Here is a 22,076-nt window from a genome sequence, read left to right as displayed (position 1 = left end):
CTGCACCGATTGGCTGAGAGAGCCATGCAGTTGGACTTTATGAGTACCCGCGACAAAGAGCCTTGGGTAACTGATGTTGCAAAACTATACTGAGCTGGAGGGAGCTGACAATGCAGTGATAGGTGTACTGTGTTTGGGCCATGACCAATTCTGCACACAACATACACCATCTTCAGAGACCCTAAGACTGGCATCCAGAACTGATTCAAGTGTCACAATGAAGACCAAAAGTAACAAACAGAGGGATCATCTGGAAACAAGCCCCAGTTCCACGTCTTCATGAGTTGGGAAGGGTATTATCTCTTCCTAAGGAGAGCACCTAAAAGGTGAGTGAGGAGACTTATAAGGCCATCCATGCTCCTTTGGGTAATATGCAAACAAGGAAGATGAAACAATACCTCTGCAGCACCATCTATTAGAAGGCAGCATTCTTGCAAGTCAATGTCAGACTCTTTATACAAGTCTTTAGAACAATGACTGGGATTTGAAAACTAAGTTATAAAGATGGCCTTGTAAGTCTCTTTACTCATTTCCTAGGTGTTTCCTCACACACCTTTTAGGTGCTCCCCTAAGGAGCCTATCCTTCTTGAGCCATGTCATAGGTCTCTCACTAGCCAAGCCAGAAACTTACTGCATACTGATGAGGGGCAAAAACACTGAAAATATATGTCTGTGCATGGTTCTCTGGCTTTTGGTTTTCAATTCCCTGAAATAAATAAATTACCTGAAAACTCTGCGGAATACGTTGGTGCTATACAAACAAGATCTATTCTCACACATGCAGGCTTAAACTCATGGGGAAAGTAACTGCTGGGATGACTGCACTATTGTGACTAACAAATTCTTAATCCCATGGTCTCTCTCAATCCAGGAAAATTTCTATTTTCTGGCAATAATGTCAAAAACTGCACAAAACAAGCTGTTCCTTCATAGACCTCCATTGTTGAACAAGACCTGGAACTATATGAACAGGTTCTCAAGTAACTTGTGCTTCCAACAAACTGTTACAAGGTGTCTGAGCATGATCTGCATGTTTCACAGTTGTAAAGATCAGTGTCTTCTCCACTTGCATGCCATCTGTCCATGAAGATCTCCCTCGCACAGAACACTTCAAATACTATTTACGTGTAAGTTGCAACATTGCCAGAACATATTGTAACAATATGATTCAAATAAAATAACCTCAGAAGTGGAACAGGATGAATTATAAGGGGGCTCGGGAAGGCAGTGGAGTGGCAATCACTAGAGTAGGTAGAAGACGCCAAAGATTTTGGAAAGAGAAATGGCACTGAGATATTGAATCATGAAAGTGGAAGAAAAACATGAGTATGTTAGTAATATTTGAGTCAAGAGAAAAAGCCAGCATCTCCAAAGAGCATCATGACAGGCTAGATGCGTTAAAAAAAAAAAAAAAAAGTCAATTTTACATCCACAAAAAAGGCATTTTTCTATTTGTGTGCAGCTGTGTGGCTTTTGTATTTGGTTTGTGCGCTTCCATTTTTTTGCTTCCCGGTGACTTGAAGTCAATGGGGAGTCTTGTCCAAAAAAACTGATCTTAATAGTGCATGTGATTAATTTTTTCACATAGTCAGTGTCTGCGTGAAAAAAAAAAATCACTACTGTGTGTGGCCACACTGAGTAATATGGCTCTGTATGCTGTCTGCGTGTGGTCCATTTTTGTTTTAAGAAAATGTATATGGACAAAAAAAATTGCTATTGAGCCGGAGGCATTACAGTGTGATCAAGCAGTTCAACAAAATATCTTTATAGAATCTCATTCATCATAGTGGTTTCTGGTTGCACACTATACTGACATTCTTGAACCTTTACACAAACACTACAGCGAAAACACAAGTTATTGAATTTTTTGATACAGGTCTTGGGCCAACATTTTCAAACTCTAATCTAGTACCAGTTAATGATCTAAAATGTTGAGCATGTCATTTTGAATTGTGACAGACAATTGAATTGTGACGTTTATGGAAGATTACAACCAGGATGGAGTCGGCATTGGATTCACAAAATGCAATGTAAAACCAGCCCAACTGATTCATTAGCTACAGTAAAACATATTTTCCAGACTGTTTAGAGGACTTTTCTCCAATAATTTGGAAAATCTGCTAGTCTAGAAAAAAGCAGATTACTTTTAAACAAGGGGTTATCATTGATTCAGCAGCCAATTTGATCCCTCTCTAGAATGGTTAGGTCTCTGCTCTGTCGGTCATTACACTGGTTACCTGTTCCTTCTAGATTGAAAATAAAGAGCAAGAGTGGATTAGTGAATGGAGGTGACATATAGCAATGTGTAACCTACTGCAGAATTTTGTTGCCCATTATTTTTTTTTCTTTTAGTCACCTTAGGCAGTCATCCTCCCTTATTGCCTCTTCTTACTGATCCTAAGGAATGCTTTCCTTTATACTGTTAAGGCTCATTTACACGCAAAGACAATCCTTCAAACGAATAAAAGATTGACAATTTTAGCAATCATTTTGCATAAAGTGTTAATGGACACTAATGTCCATTAACACTTTATCACCATCATTTGTGTGTAAAAGGGACTTCGGGAGCAGTTTACAGAGCGCAGCATGTGCTCTGAGCTCTGCACACAGTTCCATGGTTCTCGCACGGGCAGAATACAATGTAATCTCAGACTCCCGTGCAGAACACAGTGTGCGGTCCCTGTTATCTCTCTCCAGCTGAACGATGGATTTTAAGATCACCTTAAAATCATCGTTCAGCCGAAGAGTGAACGATGGCAGTGTTCACATGCAATGATTACCACTCATATGCCATCATTTGAACAAATTTGGAGCGATATTCGTAGCGTGTAAATGGGCCTTTGGACTGGATTCACACATGCATATAATCCCAATTGTAGAGTCAATTCAAGTGGCTTATCTGGAAAACATACTTTATACTTTACCTATTTTGCCAATTTGAAGTGGACCCTGCACATAAGAGCAGGCTACAATCTATAGCCCATGAGCAGTTGTGTCACTATTGAGATTCATTTATTTTCATTATTTATCACAGTTTACTGCTTCCCTGGTTGGATAGGTATAGGGAATACACTGACACTATATAAAGTCTATTTGATACACACATACAGTACACAGATTTCTAGTTGCAATGCTTGAATCGTTCTGCAACACTCACCTTTCGTGATAAATTCGGCCATTCGGTCTTTGAAAGGCTGGAGATGATCCTCTGGGGAATCTCTCACCACCACATTTGATTGCTTTTCACACACTATAGAAAAAATAAAAGTGATCATTAATAAAAAACGAATAAGCAAAATGAGTTCAAGTAAACCTGTTAGCTGGAATGTACTGTCCAAACTGCAAACATGATGTTATAGAGCAGGAGGAGCTGAGCAGATTGTATAAAGTTTTAAGGAGAATGATTCAGTATAACTTGTATTTTATAGATTTATATCTGTTCATTTTGAGCTGCACAGTCCAATGGGCAGAGCTATAAGATTTACAGCTATCTATACCTTGCGTTGTCATATACAGCTCTCAATCATTGATAGCTCCGCCCATTGGACTGTACAGCTCAGAATGAGCAGAGGCTAAAGTGAATAAAATAAAAGTTATACTGAAACTTTCCCCATAAAACTGTATACAATCTGCTCAGCGCCTTCTGTTCTATAACATCATGCCTGCAGTTCCAGCTGACAGATTCCCTTTAATATTTAAAGAGTGGGGTTCAGGATAGTGATCCCAGTGATTGTGTTTTTAAGAGGTCATCTAAAGAAGCATACTTGCGTAAATGCAGTCTGGTTCCAGTGGTGCCAGCCACTCCACTTCCATCCCAGTTCTGAGTCAGAGTCATCTGGTATAGGGCTTCCTTCCCCCTTCTCCTGGGGTTGGTGAGGTGATTGCAGGGGGCTGTTTGGCCAATTTCAGTAACTAAGCCAGCAAATGGCTGATTCAGAGACAGAAAAAAACTGGCTTAGTTATTGAAATTATCCACACTGCCAGCCTCTAGCAATGATGTCACCGAACTCAGGAGGAGGACGACAACCTATGCCACGTTACCTGATGTCATAACCGGGCCAGCGGTAATGGTGCCAGCACTGCTGGACCGATACCAAATTCGGAGAAGAGCTTTTCTCTAGGTAATCCCCTTGAAGCACCTTAGACCATCAAATAAAAGTGCTAGTAGTTTTGTGAAATGTTTATCCAACTTCCTTTTGCTAAAAGGGGGTGTCTAGCATTAGAAAAGCATAGCTGCTTTTTTTGCAGAAACAGTACTACAATTGTCTACAGGCTGTGTCTGCTATTGCAGTTCAGCTTCATTGAACTCACTGGGAATAAGCTACAATAGCATGCACCATTTAACTTTACCCGCTCTTTCAAAGCGCACATACAAAAACTAAGCACCTGCAGCTCAAAAACATCTCTTGGATATGATCTTTCTTCAACCCCAAGTCAACAAAAATGCTATTGTATGCCCTCATCATCTCTCTTCTAGACTACTGCAACATCTTCCTCTGCGGTCTCACATCCAATGCTCTTGCACCTTCCCACAATCCATCCTTAACTCTGCAGCCTGGCTAACCCACCTCTTTTCATTACTTCACTGCCTATCTCCAATTAACTCTGCAGCCTGGCTTATCCACCTCTTTTCATTACTTCACTGCCTCTCTCCAATGCCATTCCCTTCAGTGGCTATCCATCATCCAGAGAATCAAAGTCAAGATATTATCAATGGCAATCAAGGCTGCCCACAACCTGTCCCCTCCATATATATCTGACCTAATATCCCTATATCTTTCTGCACATAATCTCCAGTTCTTGTAAGGACTCTTTTACACAGGCAGATAATCAGAGTCCCATGATCCAGTGAGAATTTGAACGATTATCATTCAGTGTAAATGCATGCATCGACTGAACGATAATTTGTTCGCTTATCGTTTGTCCAGTTTATGCATACATAAAAACTCAATGATGATTAGCCCCTGTAAACAGGCAGTTGTTAATCTATGAGTGACTGCCTGTTTACTGTAACGATCCCGGCAGCTCCGCCTCCATTCACTGAGCGATGATCGTTCCTGTGTAAAAGCACAGGAGCGATCATCTCTGGGATGAATGTCAGGCATCTGTTCCCGAGAGGTAGTCTCATATAAAAGGACCCTAAGACTTCTCTGCTCTCTTTTAGTGTGCGCCTCACATAATCATCTCCTGGATTTCTCCCTGGTGGCTCCTATACTCTGGACACCACTACTCCAAACTCAGACTCTCCACCACCTTGGAAAGTTTCAAATAGGACTAGAAAACCAACTTCTTCAGAAAAGCCTACAACCTTCAGTAACCCTGCTGCCATCACAACAAGAGCACCTTTTACCCCCACCTTGTAGTTTGCAATCCCTCATGGACAGAGTCCTAGCTCCCTCTGTACAGTATCAATTTATTAGTCCCTTAGCAGAGGTTTATTGTTCCTGTCAATTTTTATATGTAATGCATTTAATTGTGTTTTCAAATGTACAATGCCCTGGAATCAATAGTACTTTAAAATAAGTAATAACTACCATCTGTACACAGGTGAGCCACTGATTTTTTTTTTTAACAAAGTAGCCATGTTTTCTAATATTGAACATCCCTTTATTTGCATCTGAGTAAAGCTGCTCGTGGAGCCTTGCATTACAGACACTGTAATAAGAGAAGATTCACTTCAGCCCTTCATTGACTCCAATATGACATTCAGAAGCAATTCACTGTGGCTGGTAGATAAAAGGTGAGTGACAGCAGCAGAAAAGTTCAGCCCTCAGGACCTACCATAGGAACCAACAAATGAATAAATCAGTAGGTGACTGAGTTGCGTTGCAAGAACCGTAAGGGAGTGGAAATGTTCCTTGCCATTGAGCATACCTAATTGTACATGTGCAATAGGTTATGTTTATGCTTTGACAGGAACGTTATATAGGTTTTTTTAACATGACCATTACTCCCATCAGATGTGTGGTGTGATGGAAAGGTGTTCTCAGCAATCTGATGCAGTGGTTTTCAGGAGTTCGTGCCATGACCTAACCAGTAACATACTGGGGAGTAATATTCTCAGGTTTCATACTGGTAGGGATCACCACCATGTGGCATAGGCTATACAGGAGTGCTTGAGGTGTAACCACACCTCAAGCACTCAGATGAACATTGTTCAAATTATATAAGGGATTGGCTTTCTGCCAAAGAGGAATCGTAGGATAGTGAATGCATCATAGAATGGTAGAGTTGGATGAGACTTCCAGGGTCATCAGGTCAAACCCCCTGCTCAATGCAGGATCACTAAATCATCCCAGACACATGATATTTGTCCGACCTCTGTTTGAACACGTCCATTGAAGGAGAATTCTCCACCTCCCGTGGTAACCTGTTACACTCATTGATCACCCTTCCCTGTCAAAGGGTTTTCGAATATCTAATTTGTGTCTCCTCCCTTTCAGTTTCATCCCATTGCTTCTAGTCTTTCCTTGTGCAAATGAGAATAGGGCTGATCCCTCTGTACTGTGACAGCCCTTCAGATATTTGTAGACCGCTAATAAGTCTCCTCTCAGCCTTCTTTTTTGAAAACGAAATATTCCCAGATCCTTTAACAGTTCCTCATAGGACATGGTTTGCAGACCACTCACTATCCTGGTAGCTCTTCTCTGAACTTGCTGCAGTTTTTTGCTTTTTTTTTTTAATTGGGGTGCTCAGAACTCCTGAATTAGCTTGTCACACAACACCTCTCTTTTAGCTGTCTGCCTCGCATTGGTACTGGTGCATTATGTCTCCACCGGATGTATGGGTGGAGACATGGGTTGGCCGCTGTCAGCTACAGGGAACTCCCAGCCCATTCCCCCTCAGCTGCTGTGGATCCTTCGGTCTCAGTGAGCCGGCGGAGAGAAGGTGGGGTGAGCAGCAAGATGCAGGTTGAGAGCGGTCTTTGCGCTGGTGGCACAGCGAGGACACTGACAGCACTGCCGGGGGAACATGGCTGGAGAGAGCGATGTTTAACAGTGGCCGCATGCAAGATGACAGCAGGGAGGGCAGTGGCACTGGGGGTACATGGACAGAAAGTGTGGTTTGCCAGCGCCGGCATTGACTGTGGCAGAGGAGAGGAGGGGGAACGGGAGCATAGGAGAGGTATGAGCACGGTAGCGGGGGGACGCCAGTGTGGATGGGACTTCGCCGGGGACATGTGTCAGCTGCCAGGGTCATGTGCATATGAGCGTGGCACCAGGTGGGGGGACACAAGGAGTCCGCCTGGGACATATGTGAACTGCCAGGGCCATTTCAGAAGGATGCAGGAGGTGGGGAGAGCATGCCCTGGAAGTTCACCATCAGTGACACCGGCCAACCAGCGTGCCCTGGGAGTTACCTCTCACTGACAGCGGCCAACCCATGTCTCCACCCATACATCCAGTGGAGACATAATGCACCAGTACCCCCTGTATTAACCCCTTGAAAGAATTTTAGACAAGTGTTATGACCAATTGGTGTCTGAGAAAACAGGAGAGGATTAAGAATATTGGGACTGTGACCAAGCTTTGGCCTGTGGGAGTAAACCGATTAACTCCCATCAGGCTGGCTATAGAAATAGTGAGTAAGTAGTACATACTAAGCAGACATCCTGAGAATCATTGTACCGATCCACCTGTTTAATAAAAGAGAAGTTCCTCTCCGCAAGAAGTGAGCTTCAAAGATAAAAAGGCTCTTTCCGCGCTCCTGCTGGAGCTCCTCTTTAAACAAAATAAACTGTCGTGGCAGACAGTATTTGTAAACATTAATCATAGATTTATTTCCAAGATAAAAAAGTTGCATGCAAGTGGATATCTTGCAGCAATGGTAGTACAACGCGTTTCAGCGTTCTATAAACGCCTTTATCAAGTATACAAAGCAATTGAAGTGCAACATTTAAATAGCAAGTCTTACCTTTCTGGAGGTGGGAGTTCCTGGTGCTCGGCGCGCACCTCCGTACCGTGTCGCTCTGGCGCGGTATCTAGATGTCATAACTGTGTAACGGAGGGGGTGTTCCAGCGTAAAAATACGCTGATACTTAACGTAAACTCCGTGATTGTAGAAGGGAAGGCACGTTAAAAGCGTAACTCCCGATCGCGTAACCGAACGGGGAACTTCAACCTCCAAAGAGGAAAAAATGCAACATGACAATTTAATTAGATCTAAATCAATTGCTTGAGAATATTTGAACATGAATTGAAAAGGAATTGTAGTACTCAAACAACCAAATATATATAAATATTATAAATAATTAAAAATACATTATGCATAATGTGGAAAATAATTAAATTCATCAAAGAAGATTGGATGGAAGCAACACCTAAACAAGGGGGCCCGATGCCAAAAAATACACATACAATAATGATACCTTAAAAAAGGGGGGGGGGGATAATTACCTAAAACTACATTGTAAAAATATAAAAACGGTAGTAGTGGAAAAATATTAAATATCAAAATTTCTCTAAAACCTCGTTCAGACCAAACGGAGTTAGGGTATTTAGTCTAAAAATCCAAAACATCTCTCTCGTCCTTAGTTGTGCAAACGAGAGAGTGTGGATATGTTCTACTGGTGTTATTTTCATATCCTTTGGACTTTTATTATGTTTCTCCGAAAAGTGGCGTGAAACGCTATGTTTAGAGTAACCCGTTAATATATTAAACCTGTGTTGGTTCGCCCCAATAAATTTTGTATTGTTTTATTCCTGCGATAAATTATCTTGGGATTGTCTTGTATTTCTTTATTTAGAATCGGATCTTTTAATAGGATAATACAACATTTATTGGCTCCATCTAACCCACACAAAAAACTTGTTAAAGAAACAGTGAAAAAACCTATGGTAACAGGAGTTTACTGCTGCAGCACGAAAAAATGTAAGTGTTGTGACAACATCACACAGGGGAGAAAATCAGTGTATTGCCCCAAAGAACAGAAACACATAAAAATTAATCAATTTTTAAATTGCTGCTCCAAATTTATAATATATTTGATTGAATGCCCTTGTGGACTGCAGTATATAGGACGTACCACCAATCCTTTGAACATAAGGGCGAACCAACACAGGTTTAATATATTAACGGGTTACTCTAAACATAGCGTTTCACGCCACTTTTCGGAGAAACATAATAAAAATCCAAAGGATATGAAAATAACACCAGTAGAACATATCCACACTCTCTCGTTTGCACAACTAAGGACGAGAGAGATGTTTTGGATTTTTAGACTAAATACCCTAACTCCGTTTGGTCTGAACGAGGTTTTAGAGAAATTTTGATATTTAATATTTTTCCACTACTACCGTTTTTATATTTTTACAATGTAGTTTTAGGTAATTATCCCCCCCCCCCCTTTTTTAAGGTATCAGTATTGTATGTGTATTTTTTGGCATCGGGCCCCCTTGTTTAGGTGTTGCTTCCATCCAATCTTCTTTGATGAATTTAATTATTTTCCACATTATGCATAATGTATTTTTAATTATTTATAATATTTATATATATTTGGTTGTTTGAGTACTACAATTCCTTTTCAATTCATGTTCAAATATTCTCAATCAATTGATTTAGATCTACCGTATATACCGGCGTATAAGGCGACGGGGCGTATAAGACGACCCCCCAACTGTCACCTTATACGCCGGTATTCAGTGGAGAAAAAAAAAAAAATTTTATTACTCACCTCCCCCGGCGTTCTGTCGCGCTCCGGCAGGATGTCGCTCGCTCCGGCAGGCTGTCGCTGGCTCCTCGTCCCCGCCGCAGCATAGCTTTCTGAATGTGGGGCTTGAAATCCCCGCTTCCAGAAAGCTAATACACACGCCGGCAGCCATGACATAATTGAATGGCTGTGATTGGCTAAAGCACACGTGGCTTCAGCCAATCACACTATTCAATGACATCATTGAATGGGTGTGATTGCTAACACGTGCGCCTTCAGCCAATCACAGCCATTCAATGATGTCATTGAATAGTGTGATTGGCTGAAGCCACGTGTGCTTTAGCCAATCACAGCCATTCAATGCTGTCATGGCTGCCGGCGTGTGTATTAGCTTTCTGGAAGCGGGGATTTCAAGCCCCGCATTCAGAAAGCTATGCTGCGGCGGGGACGAGGAGCGAGCGACAGCCTGCCGGAGCGAGCGACATCCTGCCGGAGCGCGACAGGACGCCGTGGGAGGTGAGTAATAAAATTTTTTTTTTTTACACTTTTTTTTTTTTGTATTACCGGCGCATAAGACGACCCCCGACTGCAGAGCAGATTTTTCGGGGTTCAAAAGTCGTCTTATACGCCGGTATATACGGTAATTAAATTGTCATGTTGCATTTTTTCCTCTTTGGAGGTTGAAGTTCCCCGTTCGGTTACGAGATCGGGAGTTACGCTTTTAACGTGCCTTCCCTTCTACAATCACGGAGTTTACGTTTAGTATCAGCGTATTTTTACGCTGGAACACCCCCTCCGTTACACAGTTATGACATCTAGATACCGCGCCAGAGCGACACGGTACGGAGGTGCGCGCCGAGCACCAGGAACTCCCACCTCCAGAAAGGTAAGACTTGCTATTTAAATGTTGCACTTCAATTGCTTTGTATACTTGATAAAGGCGTTTATAGAACGCTGAAACGCGTTGTACTACCATTGCTGCAAGATATCCACTTGCATGCAACTTTTTTATCTTGGAAATAAATCTATGATTAATGTTTACAAATACTGTCTGCCACGACAGTTTATTTTGTTTAAAGAGGAGCTCCAGCAGGAGCGCGGAAAGAGCCTTTTTATCTTTGAAGCTTGTTTATTTTACCCATTGAGGGGAGGTTCCCTCTTTGGGGTTTGCTTTTTTCCTGGCGGCTCTCCTTCCTCACCGAAGGATACCTGAAGTCTCTTCATTTATTACGGGCATACTTGGACCACAGGTGCCAGCGGGTTGCTCCCTTAGGATTGAATGGTCTATGGGAACCCCGCTAGGCACCAGGTGAGTTACCTTCAATATTCATTCTATGGTGGCGCGGATCGTTATTTTGAATTGTCTCCACAAGAAGTAGTTAGCAATTGATTGATCTAGGTTTGTATCTTCCTCAAAGCACAATTGCTTCAGAAAGTGAGTGACTGTCCTTTATCAGGGTAGACTGAGACGTAAGAAGAGTTGTGGTCTTTTCATGTTCCATATAAAACTACAGTAAGGTAGTTTCAAGATTTATCCTCTGCCTCCATTGAGCCTCTATTCTCTAACTATTGCAGGAGCTCAACTGCCATCACCTCCCTTTCTGAACCTTATAAAGAACCACATGATGCTGAGTAAAAAAAAGCCTTCAATATAAAAGAAGTGGCTAGTGTTTTATTCTTCTAATGACTAGAGACAACTAGAGGATATCCATTACAAGAGGAGAAAAGGCAATTTAAGCATTTACACTCCTTATTGGAAAAAAAAATAAAATCAAAAGCACCTTTGCAGTGTTGTCCTTAATGACAAAACTTGACTGCTATAGAGTGGAAGCAGGTTGTCTTCAGTGACAAATCCAGGTTTAGTTTGGGCACTAACGACAGCAGTGTTCATGTCTGGAGACCTAGTGTTGAGTTCCTCAATCCTGCCCCACTGCTGGTCTGATGGTTTATGGGTGCCATCGCATATGTCAGTCAGACAGCCCTAGTGGTGCAAGGGACAATGACAGCTCAGTGATATGTTCAGGACATCCTGCAGCCACATGTGTTCCTCTCATGGCGGCTTCCGAGCGGCATTTTCCAGAAAATTAATGCTTGGCTGCACACAGCAAGGGTGTCACAGGAATGTATCCAAGCTAGAAGTGGTACAACAGGGTACTAGAGTCTCCATGCCCGCCCGTACCACATCTTGTATCAAAGCTAGAGGCGGTAAAACAGGGTACTAGAGCCTCAATGCCACCTGTATCACATCTTGTACCGAAGCTAGAGGTGATATAATAGGGTACTAGACCCTCTATGCCCGGTCGTATCACTCTTGTATCCAAGCTAGAGGCAGTACCACAGGGTACTAGATCCTCTATGCCCGGCCGTATCACATCTTGTATCCAAGCTAGAGGCAGTACAACAGGGTACTAGAGCCTCCATGCCTGCTTATATCACATCTTGTCTCTAAACTAGAGGCTGTACAACAGGGTACTAGAGCCTCCTTCACGTGTTCAGTTTTCCGCAATAAATATCTTTTTGCTCCAATATTGTAATCACTTTCTATACATAAAATGTTACAATCACAGTTTCCGACAACTCCCTCTAGGTGCTTGATTTTTTATTTTTTTATACAATAAGTGTATATAGCAAGAGGTTCTTTACAGTTAGAGTAGTCAAACTATAGAATGCTATACCCCAATAGATGATAATTGCTGGCACAAGGACAGCATTTGAAAAAAGGCTAGATACTTAATAGCTAAATGTTTAAGGGTTACAATTAATCTAGCAAATAACAATGTCTGATTGATAAAAAACGGTTCAACTTTATGGACTGTCTATTTTTCAATCTACGTAGCTTTACGATTTCAGTCCTAAAATGTAATCTCAGGATCTGGAAAGCCATTCTACAGCCAAAGTACTTCATGCATGACCCTGTTGGATATTAACTTTGCTCATGCAGTGCTGATGTTAAGCAAGACAAAATTATGAAATTTAAAAAAAAATCAGTTTTTGTATTTTCCGTCTGAGATTATGACATTTTTACTATCTATTGTCCATTTAAGTATTAGCATATTTTTGTTGCCAAAGTCTAGGAGCCATAAGACATTCCTTCTTTTGCTCCTAAAATTAAGTCATTCATGATCTCATGTTCACGTTCCTTTGATCCAACTTAAAATAGCAACATACTAAGTACATTAATTAACCAAAATCACGTAAGTTATTCTATTTGGAAATTTGATAAGTAACAAGCAATTGAAGAACTAATGAGCTGAAATAGATGTGGCAGATCGTTTCTTGCTGATGAACAGCCCGCATGTAATAATTCAGTGAGTACCTGCCAGCTCGAGAAAAGAAGTTCGGCTGCCGGCGGTGGGCGGGGAAGAGCGGGAAGGAACGGAGGGGAGATCTCTCCCCCTCCCCCCCCCCCCCCCCCCGCTCCCACCTGCTCACTGCCGCAACTCACCTGTAACCCGCGCCGGCAGCCGAACCTTTTCTCTCGAGCGGGCAGGTACTCGCCAAGGACAATGCTCGCTCGAGTAATTGCCCTTAGCGAGTATGCTCGCTCATCTCTAGAGGCATGTTATTTGAAATAAACATAACATTGTATATGAAGATGCAGTTTTTTTTTGGTCAATTGACAAGGTATTCATATATACATCTAGTGTCCTGTACATGCTGTTATTTGGCATACTACTTCAGGAGCAACATCTATTACAAAGTACAAATGATATGTGCTCATTTTAAATAACCTTATTTCTAAAATAAAGACTGCCCTACCACATTTCTTTATTTTGTGTGTATGATTTAGAAAACCCAAACACACATGCCTATCAGGGGCTCCATTAATAGATGAAGTCCCTCATTTGCAACCTACATCAATTAGCCAGGTGGAGATCGGCTTCACAGAGCCTTTGTCTCTGAAGGACCCAGTATGCTTTGTTGTGCGAGCAGGCCATTGATTTTAATAGACACCATTTAAATGCTTTATTTCTCCTGTGGAGGCCCAGCAAGAAATTTGAGAAAGTGTTGCAACATTTTATGTAGATTACAACTGTCCCAGCAATGTTACAAATTAACTTATTTTTTGGGGTACTCTTCTAGTAAAAAGGAATTCTAAAAAGTGGAAAACCCCATTAAATTGTGGCCATCATGCTTAGGTTTTAAAATTTAAAAATAGCTGAAAGTGAATAGGATACATCTTATTGGCATGTATAGCTTGTCATTAGAGATGAACGAGCACCAAAATGCTCGGGTGCTCGTTACTCGGGACGAAATTATCGCGATGCTCGGGGGTTCGTTTCGAGTAACGAACCCCATTGAAGTCAATGGGCGACCCGAGCATTTTTGTATTTCGCCGATGCTCGCTAAGGTTTTCATGTGTGAAAATCTGGGCAATTCAAGAAAGTGATGGGAACGACACAGCAACGGATAGGGCAGGCGAGGGGCTACATGTTGGGCTGCATTTCAAGTTCACAGGTCCCACTATTAAGCCACAATAGCGGCAAGAGTGCCCCCCCCCCCTCCCAACAACTTTTACTTCTGAAAAGCCCTCATTAGCAATGCATACCTTAGCTAAGCACCACACTACCTCCAACAAAGCACAATCACTGCCTGCATGACACTCCGCTGCCACTTCTCCTGGGTTACATGCTGCCCAACCCCCCCCCCCACAGCGCACACCAAAGTGTCCCTGCGCAGCCTTCAGCTGCCCTCATGCCACACCACCCTCATGTCTATTTATAAGTGCGTCTGCCATGACGAGGAACCGCAGGCACACACTGCAGAGGGTTGGCACGGCTAGGCAGCGACCTTCTTTAAAAGGGGCGGGGCGATAGCCCACAATGCTGTACAGAAGCAATGAGAAATATAATCCTGTGCCACCGCCATCAGGAGCTGCACACGTGGGCATAGCAATGGGGAACCTATGTGCCACACACTATTCATTCTGTCAAGGTGTCTGCATGCCCCAGTCAGACCGGGCTTTTTAATTCATAGACACAGGCAGGTACAACTCCCTATTGTGAAGTCCCTGTGGACCGACAGCATGGGTGGCTCCCTGGAACCCACCGGCGGTACATAAAAATATCCCATTGCATTGCCCAACACAGCTGAGGTAGTAATGTCGTGCTTAATGCAGGTGGGCTTCGGCCCACACTGCATGCCCCAGTCTGACTGGGGTTCTTTACAAGTGGAAACAGATGCATTTATAATTCCCTGTGGACCCACAGCATGGGTGGGTGCCAGGAAGCCACCGGCGGTACATAAAAATATCCCATTGCATTGCCCAACACAGCTGAGGTAGTAATGTCGTGCTTAATACAGGTGGGCTTCGGCCCACACTGCATGCCCCAGTCAGACTGGGGTTCTTTAGAAGTGGAAACAGATGCATTTATAATTCCCTGTGAACCCACAGCATGGGTGGCTCCCTGGAACTCACCGGCGGTACATAAAAATATCCCATTGCATTGCCCAACACAGCTGAGGTAGTAATGTCGTGCTTAATACAGGTGGGCTTCGGCCCACACTGCATGCCCCAGTCAGACTGGTAATATGTACCTTAACAGTAACCTCGTTGGTGGTAATGTGGTGGTGACTGCGGACCTGGTAGCGCGGTTTTATGTAGTTGGTTTTCGGAATGTGGCCAGGATTGAGTGGGCCATGGCGGGGGGATGGTGGTGGTGCTCTCTTGTTGTGTCGTTAAAGGTGAAATTCTTGGACTGCCACCAGACGGACCAATGCAAAGGTATTTGCCAAGAATGTTTTCATTGTTGGAGGAGGAGGGGGATGTTTTGGAGGCACTATGTGTCCTCTACACGTGTCCGTGGTTATATGCACCTTAACAGTAACAGCGTTGGTGGGAAATGGCCTCGCCGCCATCATGTCTTTGTGAAGCCTCTGTCTCCACACCCCAGTGACATACCATTAGCAGCGGTATAGGCAGAGCCCAGAATTATTAACATTTCAGCGGTAGCATTAGGGACAGGCCCCACTAACATATCACTAGCAGCAGTATAGGGGGAGCGCAGTCTTAGTTCAATTTCAGTAATAGTAGCACTCAAGACAGGCCCCAGTAACATTCCCATTGCAGCAGTTTAGGGAGATAACAGTCTCTTTCACATTTCAGTATCTGCAGTATAGACAAGGCCCCAGTTACATTTATGTAGCTAAAGTGTAGGCCAACCCCACACACCTTTCTGTACCATGAGTGCAGGCGAAGAACATAGAAATTACTATGATTACACTGTAGGTGAGGGCCCAAAAAAATTGGTGTACCAACAGTAGTAATGTACCTCAGAAAAAATTGGCCATGCCCAACCAAGATGGCAGGTGAAATCCATTAATCGCTTTGGTTAATGTGGCTTAAGTGGTAACTAGGCCTGGAGGCAGCCCAGTTTAACGAAAAATTGGTTCAAGTTAAAGTTTCAACGCTTTTAAGAGCATTGAAACGTATAAAAATTGTTTAGAAAAATTATATGAGTGAGCCTTGTGGCCCTAAGAAAAATTGCCCGTTCGGCGTGATTACGTGAGGTTTCAGGAGGAGGAGCAGGAGGAGGAGGAGGAATATTATACACAGATTGATGAAACAGAAATGTCCCCGTTTTGGATGGTGAGAGAGAACGATGCTTCCATCCGTGGGTGCAGCCTACGTATTGCTTAGGTATCGCTGCTGTCCGCTGGTGGAGAAGAGAAGTCTGGGGAAATCCAGGCTTTGTTTATCTTGATGAGTGTAAGCCTGTCGGCACTGTCGGTTGACAGGCGGGTACGCTTATCTGTGATGATTCCCCCAGCCGCACTAAACACCCTCTCTGACAAGACGGTAGCCGCAGGACAAGCAAGCACCTCCAGGGCATACAGCGCGAGTTCAGGCCACGTGTCCAGCTTCGACACCCAGTAGTTGTAGGTGGCAGAGGCGTCACGGAGGACGGTCGTGCGATCGGCTACGTACTCCCTCACCATCCTTTTACAGTGCTCCCGCCGACTCAGCCTTGACTGGGGAGCGGTGACACAGTCTTGCTGGGGAGCCATAAAGCTGTCCAGGGCCTTAAAGACTGTTGCACTGCCTGTGCTGTACATGCTGCTCGATCTCCGCACCTCCCCTGCTACCTGGCCCTCGGAACTGCGCCTTCTGCCACTAGCGCTGTCGGATGGGAATTTTACCATCAGCTTGTCCGCCAGGGTCCTGTGGTATAGCAACACTCTCAAACCCCTTTCCTCTTCGGGAATGAGAGTGGAAAGGTTCTCCTTATACCGTGGGTCGAGCAGTGTGTACACCCAGTAATCCGTAGTGGCCAGAATGCGTGTAACGCGAGGGTCACGAGAAAGGCATCCTAACATGAAGTCAGCCATGTGTGCCAGGGTACCTGTACGCAACACATGGCTGTCTTCACTAGGAAGATCACTTTCAGGATCCTCCTCCTCCTCCTCAGGCCATACACAATGAAAGGATGACAGGCAAGCAGCATGGGTACCGTCAGCAGTGGGCCAAGCTGTCTCTTCCCCCTCATGCTCCTCCTCCTCCTGAACGCGCTGAGATATAGACAGGAGGGTGCTCTGACTATCCAGCAACATACTGTCTTCCCCCGGCTCTGTTTCCGAGCGCAAAGCGTCTGCCTTTATGCTTTGCAGGGAACTTCTCAAGATGCATAGCAGAGAAATGGTGACGCTAATGATTGCAGCATCGCCGCTCACCACCTGGGTATACTGCTCAAGGTTTCCAAGGACCTGGCAGATGTCTGCCAACCAGGCCCACTCTTCTGAAAATAATTGAGGAGGCTGACTCCCACTGCGCCGCCCATGTTGGAGTTGGTATTCCACTATAGCTCTACGCTGCTCATAGAGCCTGGCCAACATGTGGAGCGTAGAGTTCCACCGTGTGGGCACGTCGCACAGCAGTCGGTGCACTGGCGGATGAAAACGATGTTGCAGGGTGCGCAGGGTGGCAGCGTCTGTGTGGGACTTGCGGAAATGTGCGCAGAGCCGGCGCACCTTTCCGAGCAGGTCTGACAAGCATGGGTAGCTTTTCAGAAAGCGCTGAACCACCAAGGTTGGAGGCTCAGCGACGCAAGCCAGCGGTCGGTCTGCTCTGTCAGACCCTGCAGCAGTTCGTGGGCCGTGTGGCTCTTCTCTCCTAAGCTGAGTAGTTTCAGCACGGCCTGCTGACGCTTGCCCACCGCTGTGCTGCCACGCCGCGCGACACCGACTGCTGGCGACGTGCTGCTGCTGACACATCTTGATTGCGAGACAGAGGTTGCGTTGGAGGAGGAGGGTGCTTTAGTGGAGGAAGCATACACCGCCGCAGATACCACCACCGAGCTGGGGCACGCAATTCTGGGGGTGGGTAGGACGTGAGCGGTCCCAGGCTCTGACTCTGTCCCAGCCTCCACTAAATTCACCCAATGTGCCGTCAGGGAGATGTAGTGGCCCTGCCTGCCTGTGCTTGTCCACGTGTCCGTTGTTAAGTGGACCTTGGCAGTAACCGCGTTGGTGAGGGCGCGTACAATGTTGCGGGAGACGTGGTCATGCAGGGCTGGGACGGCACATCGGGAAAAGTAGTGGCGACTGGGAACTGAGTAGCGCGGGGCCGCCGCCGCCATCATACTTTTGAAGGACTCCGTTTCCACAACCCTATACGGCAGCATCTCTAGGCTGATAAATTTGGCTATGTGGACGGTTAACGCTTGAGCGTGCGGGTGCGTGGCGGCGTACTTGCGCTAGCGACGGCTGGACGGTGCGGTGCGAGACATTGCTGGATTGGGCCGAGGACAGCGGAGGTGAGGGTGTGGGTGCAGGCCAGGAGACGGTAGTGCCTGTGTCCTCAGAGCGGGGTTGGTTCTCAGTGGCAGGTTGGGGCACAGGGGGAGAGGCAGTGGTGCAAACCGGAGGCGGTGAACGGCCTTCGTCCCACCTTGTGGGGTGCTTGGCCATCATATGTCTGCGCATGCTGGTGAGGCTGGTGGTGGTGGCTCCCCGGCTGATCTTGGCGCGACAAAGGTTGCACACCACTGTTCGTCGGTCGTCAGGCGTCTCTGTGAAAAACTGCCACACCGTAGAGCACCTCGACCTCTGCAGGGTGGCATGGCGCGAGGGTGCGCTTTGGGAAACAGTTGGTGGATTATTCGGTCTGGCCCTGCCTCTACCCCTGGCCACCGCACTGCCTCTTGCAACCTGCCCTGCTGCTGCCCTTGCCTCCCCCTCTGAAGACCTGTCCTGAGTAGGCGTTGCAAACCAGGTGGGGTCAGTCACCTCATCGTCCTGCTGCTCTTCCTCAGAATCCTCTGTGCGCTCCTCCCTCGGACTTACTGCCCTTACTACTACCTCACCGATAGACAACTGTGTCTCATCGTCATCGTCCTCCTCACACACTGAAAGGTCTTGAGACAGTTGCCGGAAATCCCCAGCCTCATCCCCCGGACCCCGGGAACTTTCCAATGGTTGGGCATAAGTGACGATAAACTCCTCTGGTGGGAGAGGAACCACTGCTGCCCAATCTGAGCAGGGGCCCGAGAACAGTTCCTGGGAGTCTTCCCGCTCCTGAGCATGTGTCATTGTAGTGGAGTGAGGAGGCTGGGAGGAAGGAGGAGCAGCAGACAGAGGATTCGGATTTGCAGCAGTGGACGGCGCAGAACTGTGGGTGGACGATAGGTTGCTCGAAGCACTTTCTGCCATCCACGACAGGACCTGCTCACACTGCTCATTTTCTAATAAAGGTCTCCCGCGTGGACCCATTAATTGTGCGATAAATGTGGGGACGCCAGAAACGTGACTCTCTCGTAATCGCGCAGCAGTCGGCTGCGATACACCTGGATCAGGAGTTCGGGCTGTGCCCACACCCTCACTTGGCCCTCCGCGTCCTCGGCCGCGTCCACGTCCTCTAGGCCTACCCCTACCCCTCAGCATGCTGTATTACCAGTGATTTGATTTCCCAGGCAGGAAATAAATTGGCGCAAGCCTGCTGTTAAACTTAGCTGGCTGCGTATGATTTTTGTTTACGTTCTCCACCCAGCACACACGTACCCAGAACGCTGAGGACTGTCAGAGGCAGGCCAAATAGAATTTTTTCCCTTTTTTTTCAAGGAAAGGCCCACTGCGTATATTCAATCAATAATAAATGTGTTGTGGTGGCCCTGCAAATGTGTCACAGAACTGCAGTGTTGCAGAGTTATTAACTACAACAGAGCGGTGATTTCCCAGGCAGGAAATAAATTGGCGCAAGCCTGCAGGCCAAATAGAATTTTTTCCCTTTTTTTTTCAAGGAAAGGCCCACTGCGTATATTCAATCAATAAAATATGTCTTCTGGCCCTGCAAATGTGTCACAGAACTGCAGTGTTGCAGAGTTATTAACTACAGCAGAGCGGTGATTTCCCAGGCAGGAAATAAATTGGCGCAAGCCTGCAGGCCAAATAGAATTTTTTCCCTTTTTTTTTCAAGGAAAGGCCCACTGCGTATATTCAATCAATAATAAATGTGTTGTGGTGGCCCTGCAAATGTGTCACAGAACTGCAGTGTTGCAGAGTTATTAACTACAGCAGAGCGGTGATTTCCCAGGCAGGAAATAAATTGGCGCAAGCCTGCTGTTAAACTTAGCTGGCTGCGTATGATTTTTGTTTACGTTCTCCACCCAACACACACGTACCCAGAACGCTGAGGACTGTCAGAGGCAGGCCAAATAGAATTTTTCCCCTTTTTTTTCAAGGAAAGGCCCACTGCGTATATTCAATCAATAAAATATGTCTTCTGGCCCTGCCTACACAATTCTGTCCCTGTAGTATTACTGCAGGGCGCAATGCTCTGCACGGCCGATTTGGAAAAAAAAAAAAGTGCAACACTGCTAACTGCAGCCTCCACACTACTGCACACTGTTAGATGTGGCCCTAAGAAGGACCGTTGGGGTTCTTGAAGCCTACACTAACTGTTAACACTCTCTCTGCCTAACCACCACTTCTGTCCCTGTAGTATTACTGCAGGGCGCAATGCTCTGCATGGCCGAATTGGAAAAAAAAAAAAAAGTGCAACACTGCTAACAGCAGCCTCCACACTACTGCACACTGTTAGATGTGGCCCTAAGAAGGACCGTTGGGGTTCTTGAAGCCTACACTAACTCCTAACAATCTCCCTACAGCAGCTCCGGCACGAGCAGCACTGTCCCTCAGCTATCTCACAAGGCATCTGAGGCGAGCCGCGGGAGGGGCCGACTTTTATACTCGGGTGACATCTGATCTCCCCAGCCACTCACAGCAGGGAGGTGGTATAGGGCTGGAACATCACAGGGGGAAGTTGTAATGCCTTCCCTGTCTTTCAATTGGCCAGAAAAGTGTGCTAACGTCTCAGAGAGGAAACTGAAAGTAACCCGAATATCGCGTGGTACTCGTTACGAGTAACGAGCATCCCGAACACGCTAATATTCGCCCGAGCATCAAGCTCGGACGAGTACGTTCGCTCATCTCTACTTGTCATTCTTTGCTATTTCATAAAGGTGAGTGGAACCCATGAGGAGTTTATTTTAAAGTGACCTATACTAATCAGTAGCAGTAATCAAGAGTGTGACACACTAATTGACAGTGGCGGCCATAACCATTTGCTGGATGGAGCATTGGGGATCAGACTGGTGTTATGTCAGGGCAACCTTTGGGAGAAGAGGTCAGGCAACTTAAGAGGATAAGAATACAAAGGGGTCCAGGTTATGCAAACAAACCTCCAAGGTTCTGGAAGATCAAGTAAGCCTTTAAATTTCCTCTTGAGTGGTTTATGCTTCGGTAGCCCCAAATTCTACATGCAGAACAAGTTTTATGAGGACTAATGTTACATTGAATACGTTAGACTATTTTGGGCAGTGTTACTAGAACTGTAATAAATGTTACTGCATGTGGTAAGAAAATCCTTCATGCCCTATATTCCAAGTAAGGGTTTTCACTAAAGATAAGAGAACATGAACTTTTCTTCCATAATGGACAACCACAATTAGGAATATCAGATGAGTAATGCTGCAAACTAAATGACACAAAATATTGGGTGAACCAAATCTAAAAAAAAAAAAATCAAATTAAAACCTATAAATACATACTATGTAGATAGAATGAATGTGAAGAATCAGTGGATAAGAGGTAAGAACTTGGGGGGGGGGGTGGTAAAAAACATTTTCCATTTGGAAATGCTTCTACAGCTTTGCGGTGTGCTACAAGCACACATGTAAAAGGTACTGAATTCTTATGACCGAGAAGCAGGTTCTCTTCTGTAATCGCTTAGAATGCCTTCTAAAGGTGGATTTCCAAATGTCATTAGGGGAAAAAAAAGGAGGAGTTTACACAGCAGTTTTTGAGCCAAAGCCAGAAGTGGATGCAGCAGGCATAAGAAGTCATTCGTTTGTATTAACCAAAGATTTAGAATCTACTTCTGGCGTTGGCCTAAAAAAATCTGAGTGTGAAACTCCCCTTACTGATTAATTGC

At 45.2% G+C, this 22,076-nt stretch overlaps 1 protein-coding gene across 3 annotated transcripts in view; it reads right to left on the bottom strand.

Moving 5' to 3' along the window:
• Positions 1-22,076, bottom strand: part of FMN1 (formin 1) — a 374,657-nt gene that overhangs the window by 15,423 nt on the left and 337,158 nt on the right. For all 3 annotated transcript variants that reach the window (XM_066608501.1, XM_066608502.1, XM_066608503.1), the window contains one exon: positions 3,158-3,250. In XM_066608501.1, the coding sequence (XP_066464598.1) occupies positions 3,158-3,250 (93 nt within the window). The remainder of the gene's footprint in view (positions 1-3,157; positions 3,251-22,076) is intronic.

This window comes from Eleutherodactylus coqui, chromosome 6 (genome assembly GCF_035609145.1).
Source record: "Eleutherodactylus coqui strain aEleCoq1 chromosome 6, aEleCoq1.hap1, whole genome shotgun sequence".
NCBI lineage: Eukaryota > Metazoa > Chordata > Amphibia > Anura > Eleutherodactylidae > Eleutherodactylus > Eleutherodactylus coqui.
Note: the sequence above shows the minus strand (reverse complement) of the source record. Positions and strands in the feature narration are given on the sequence as shown.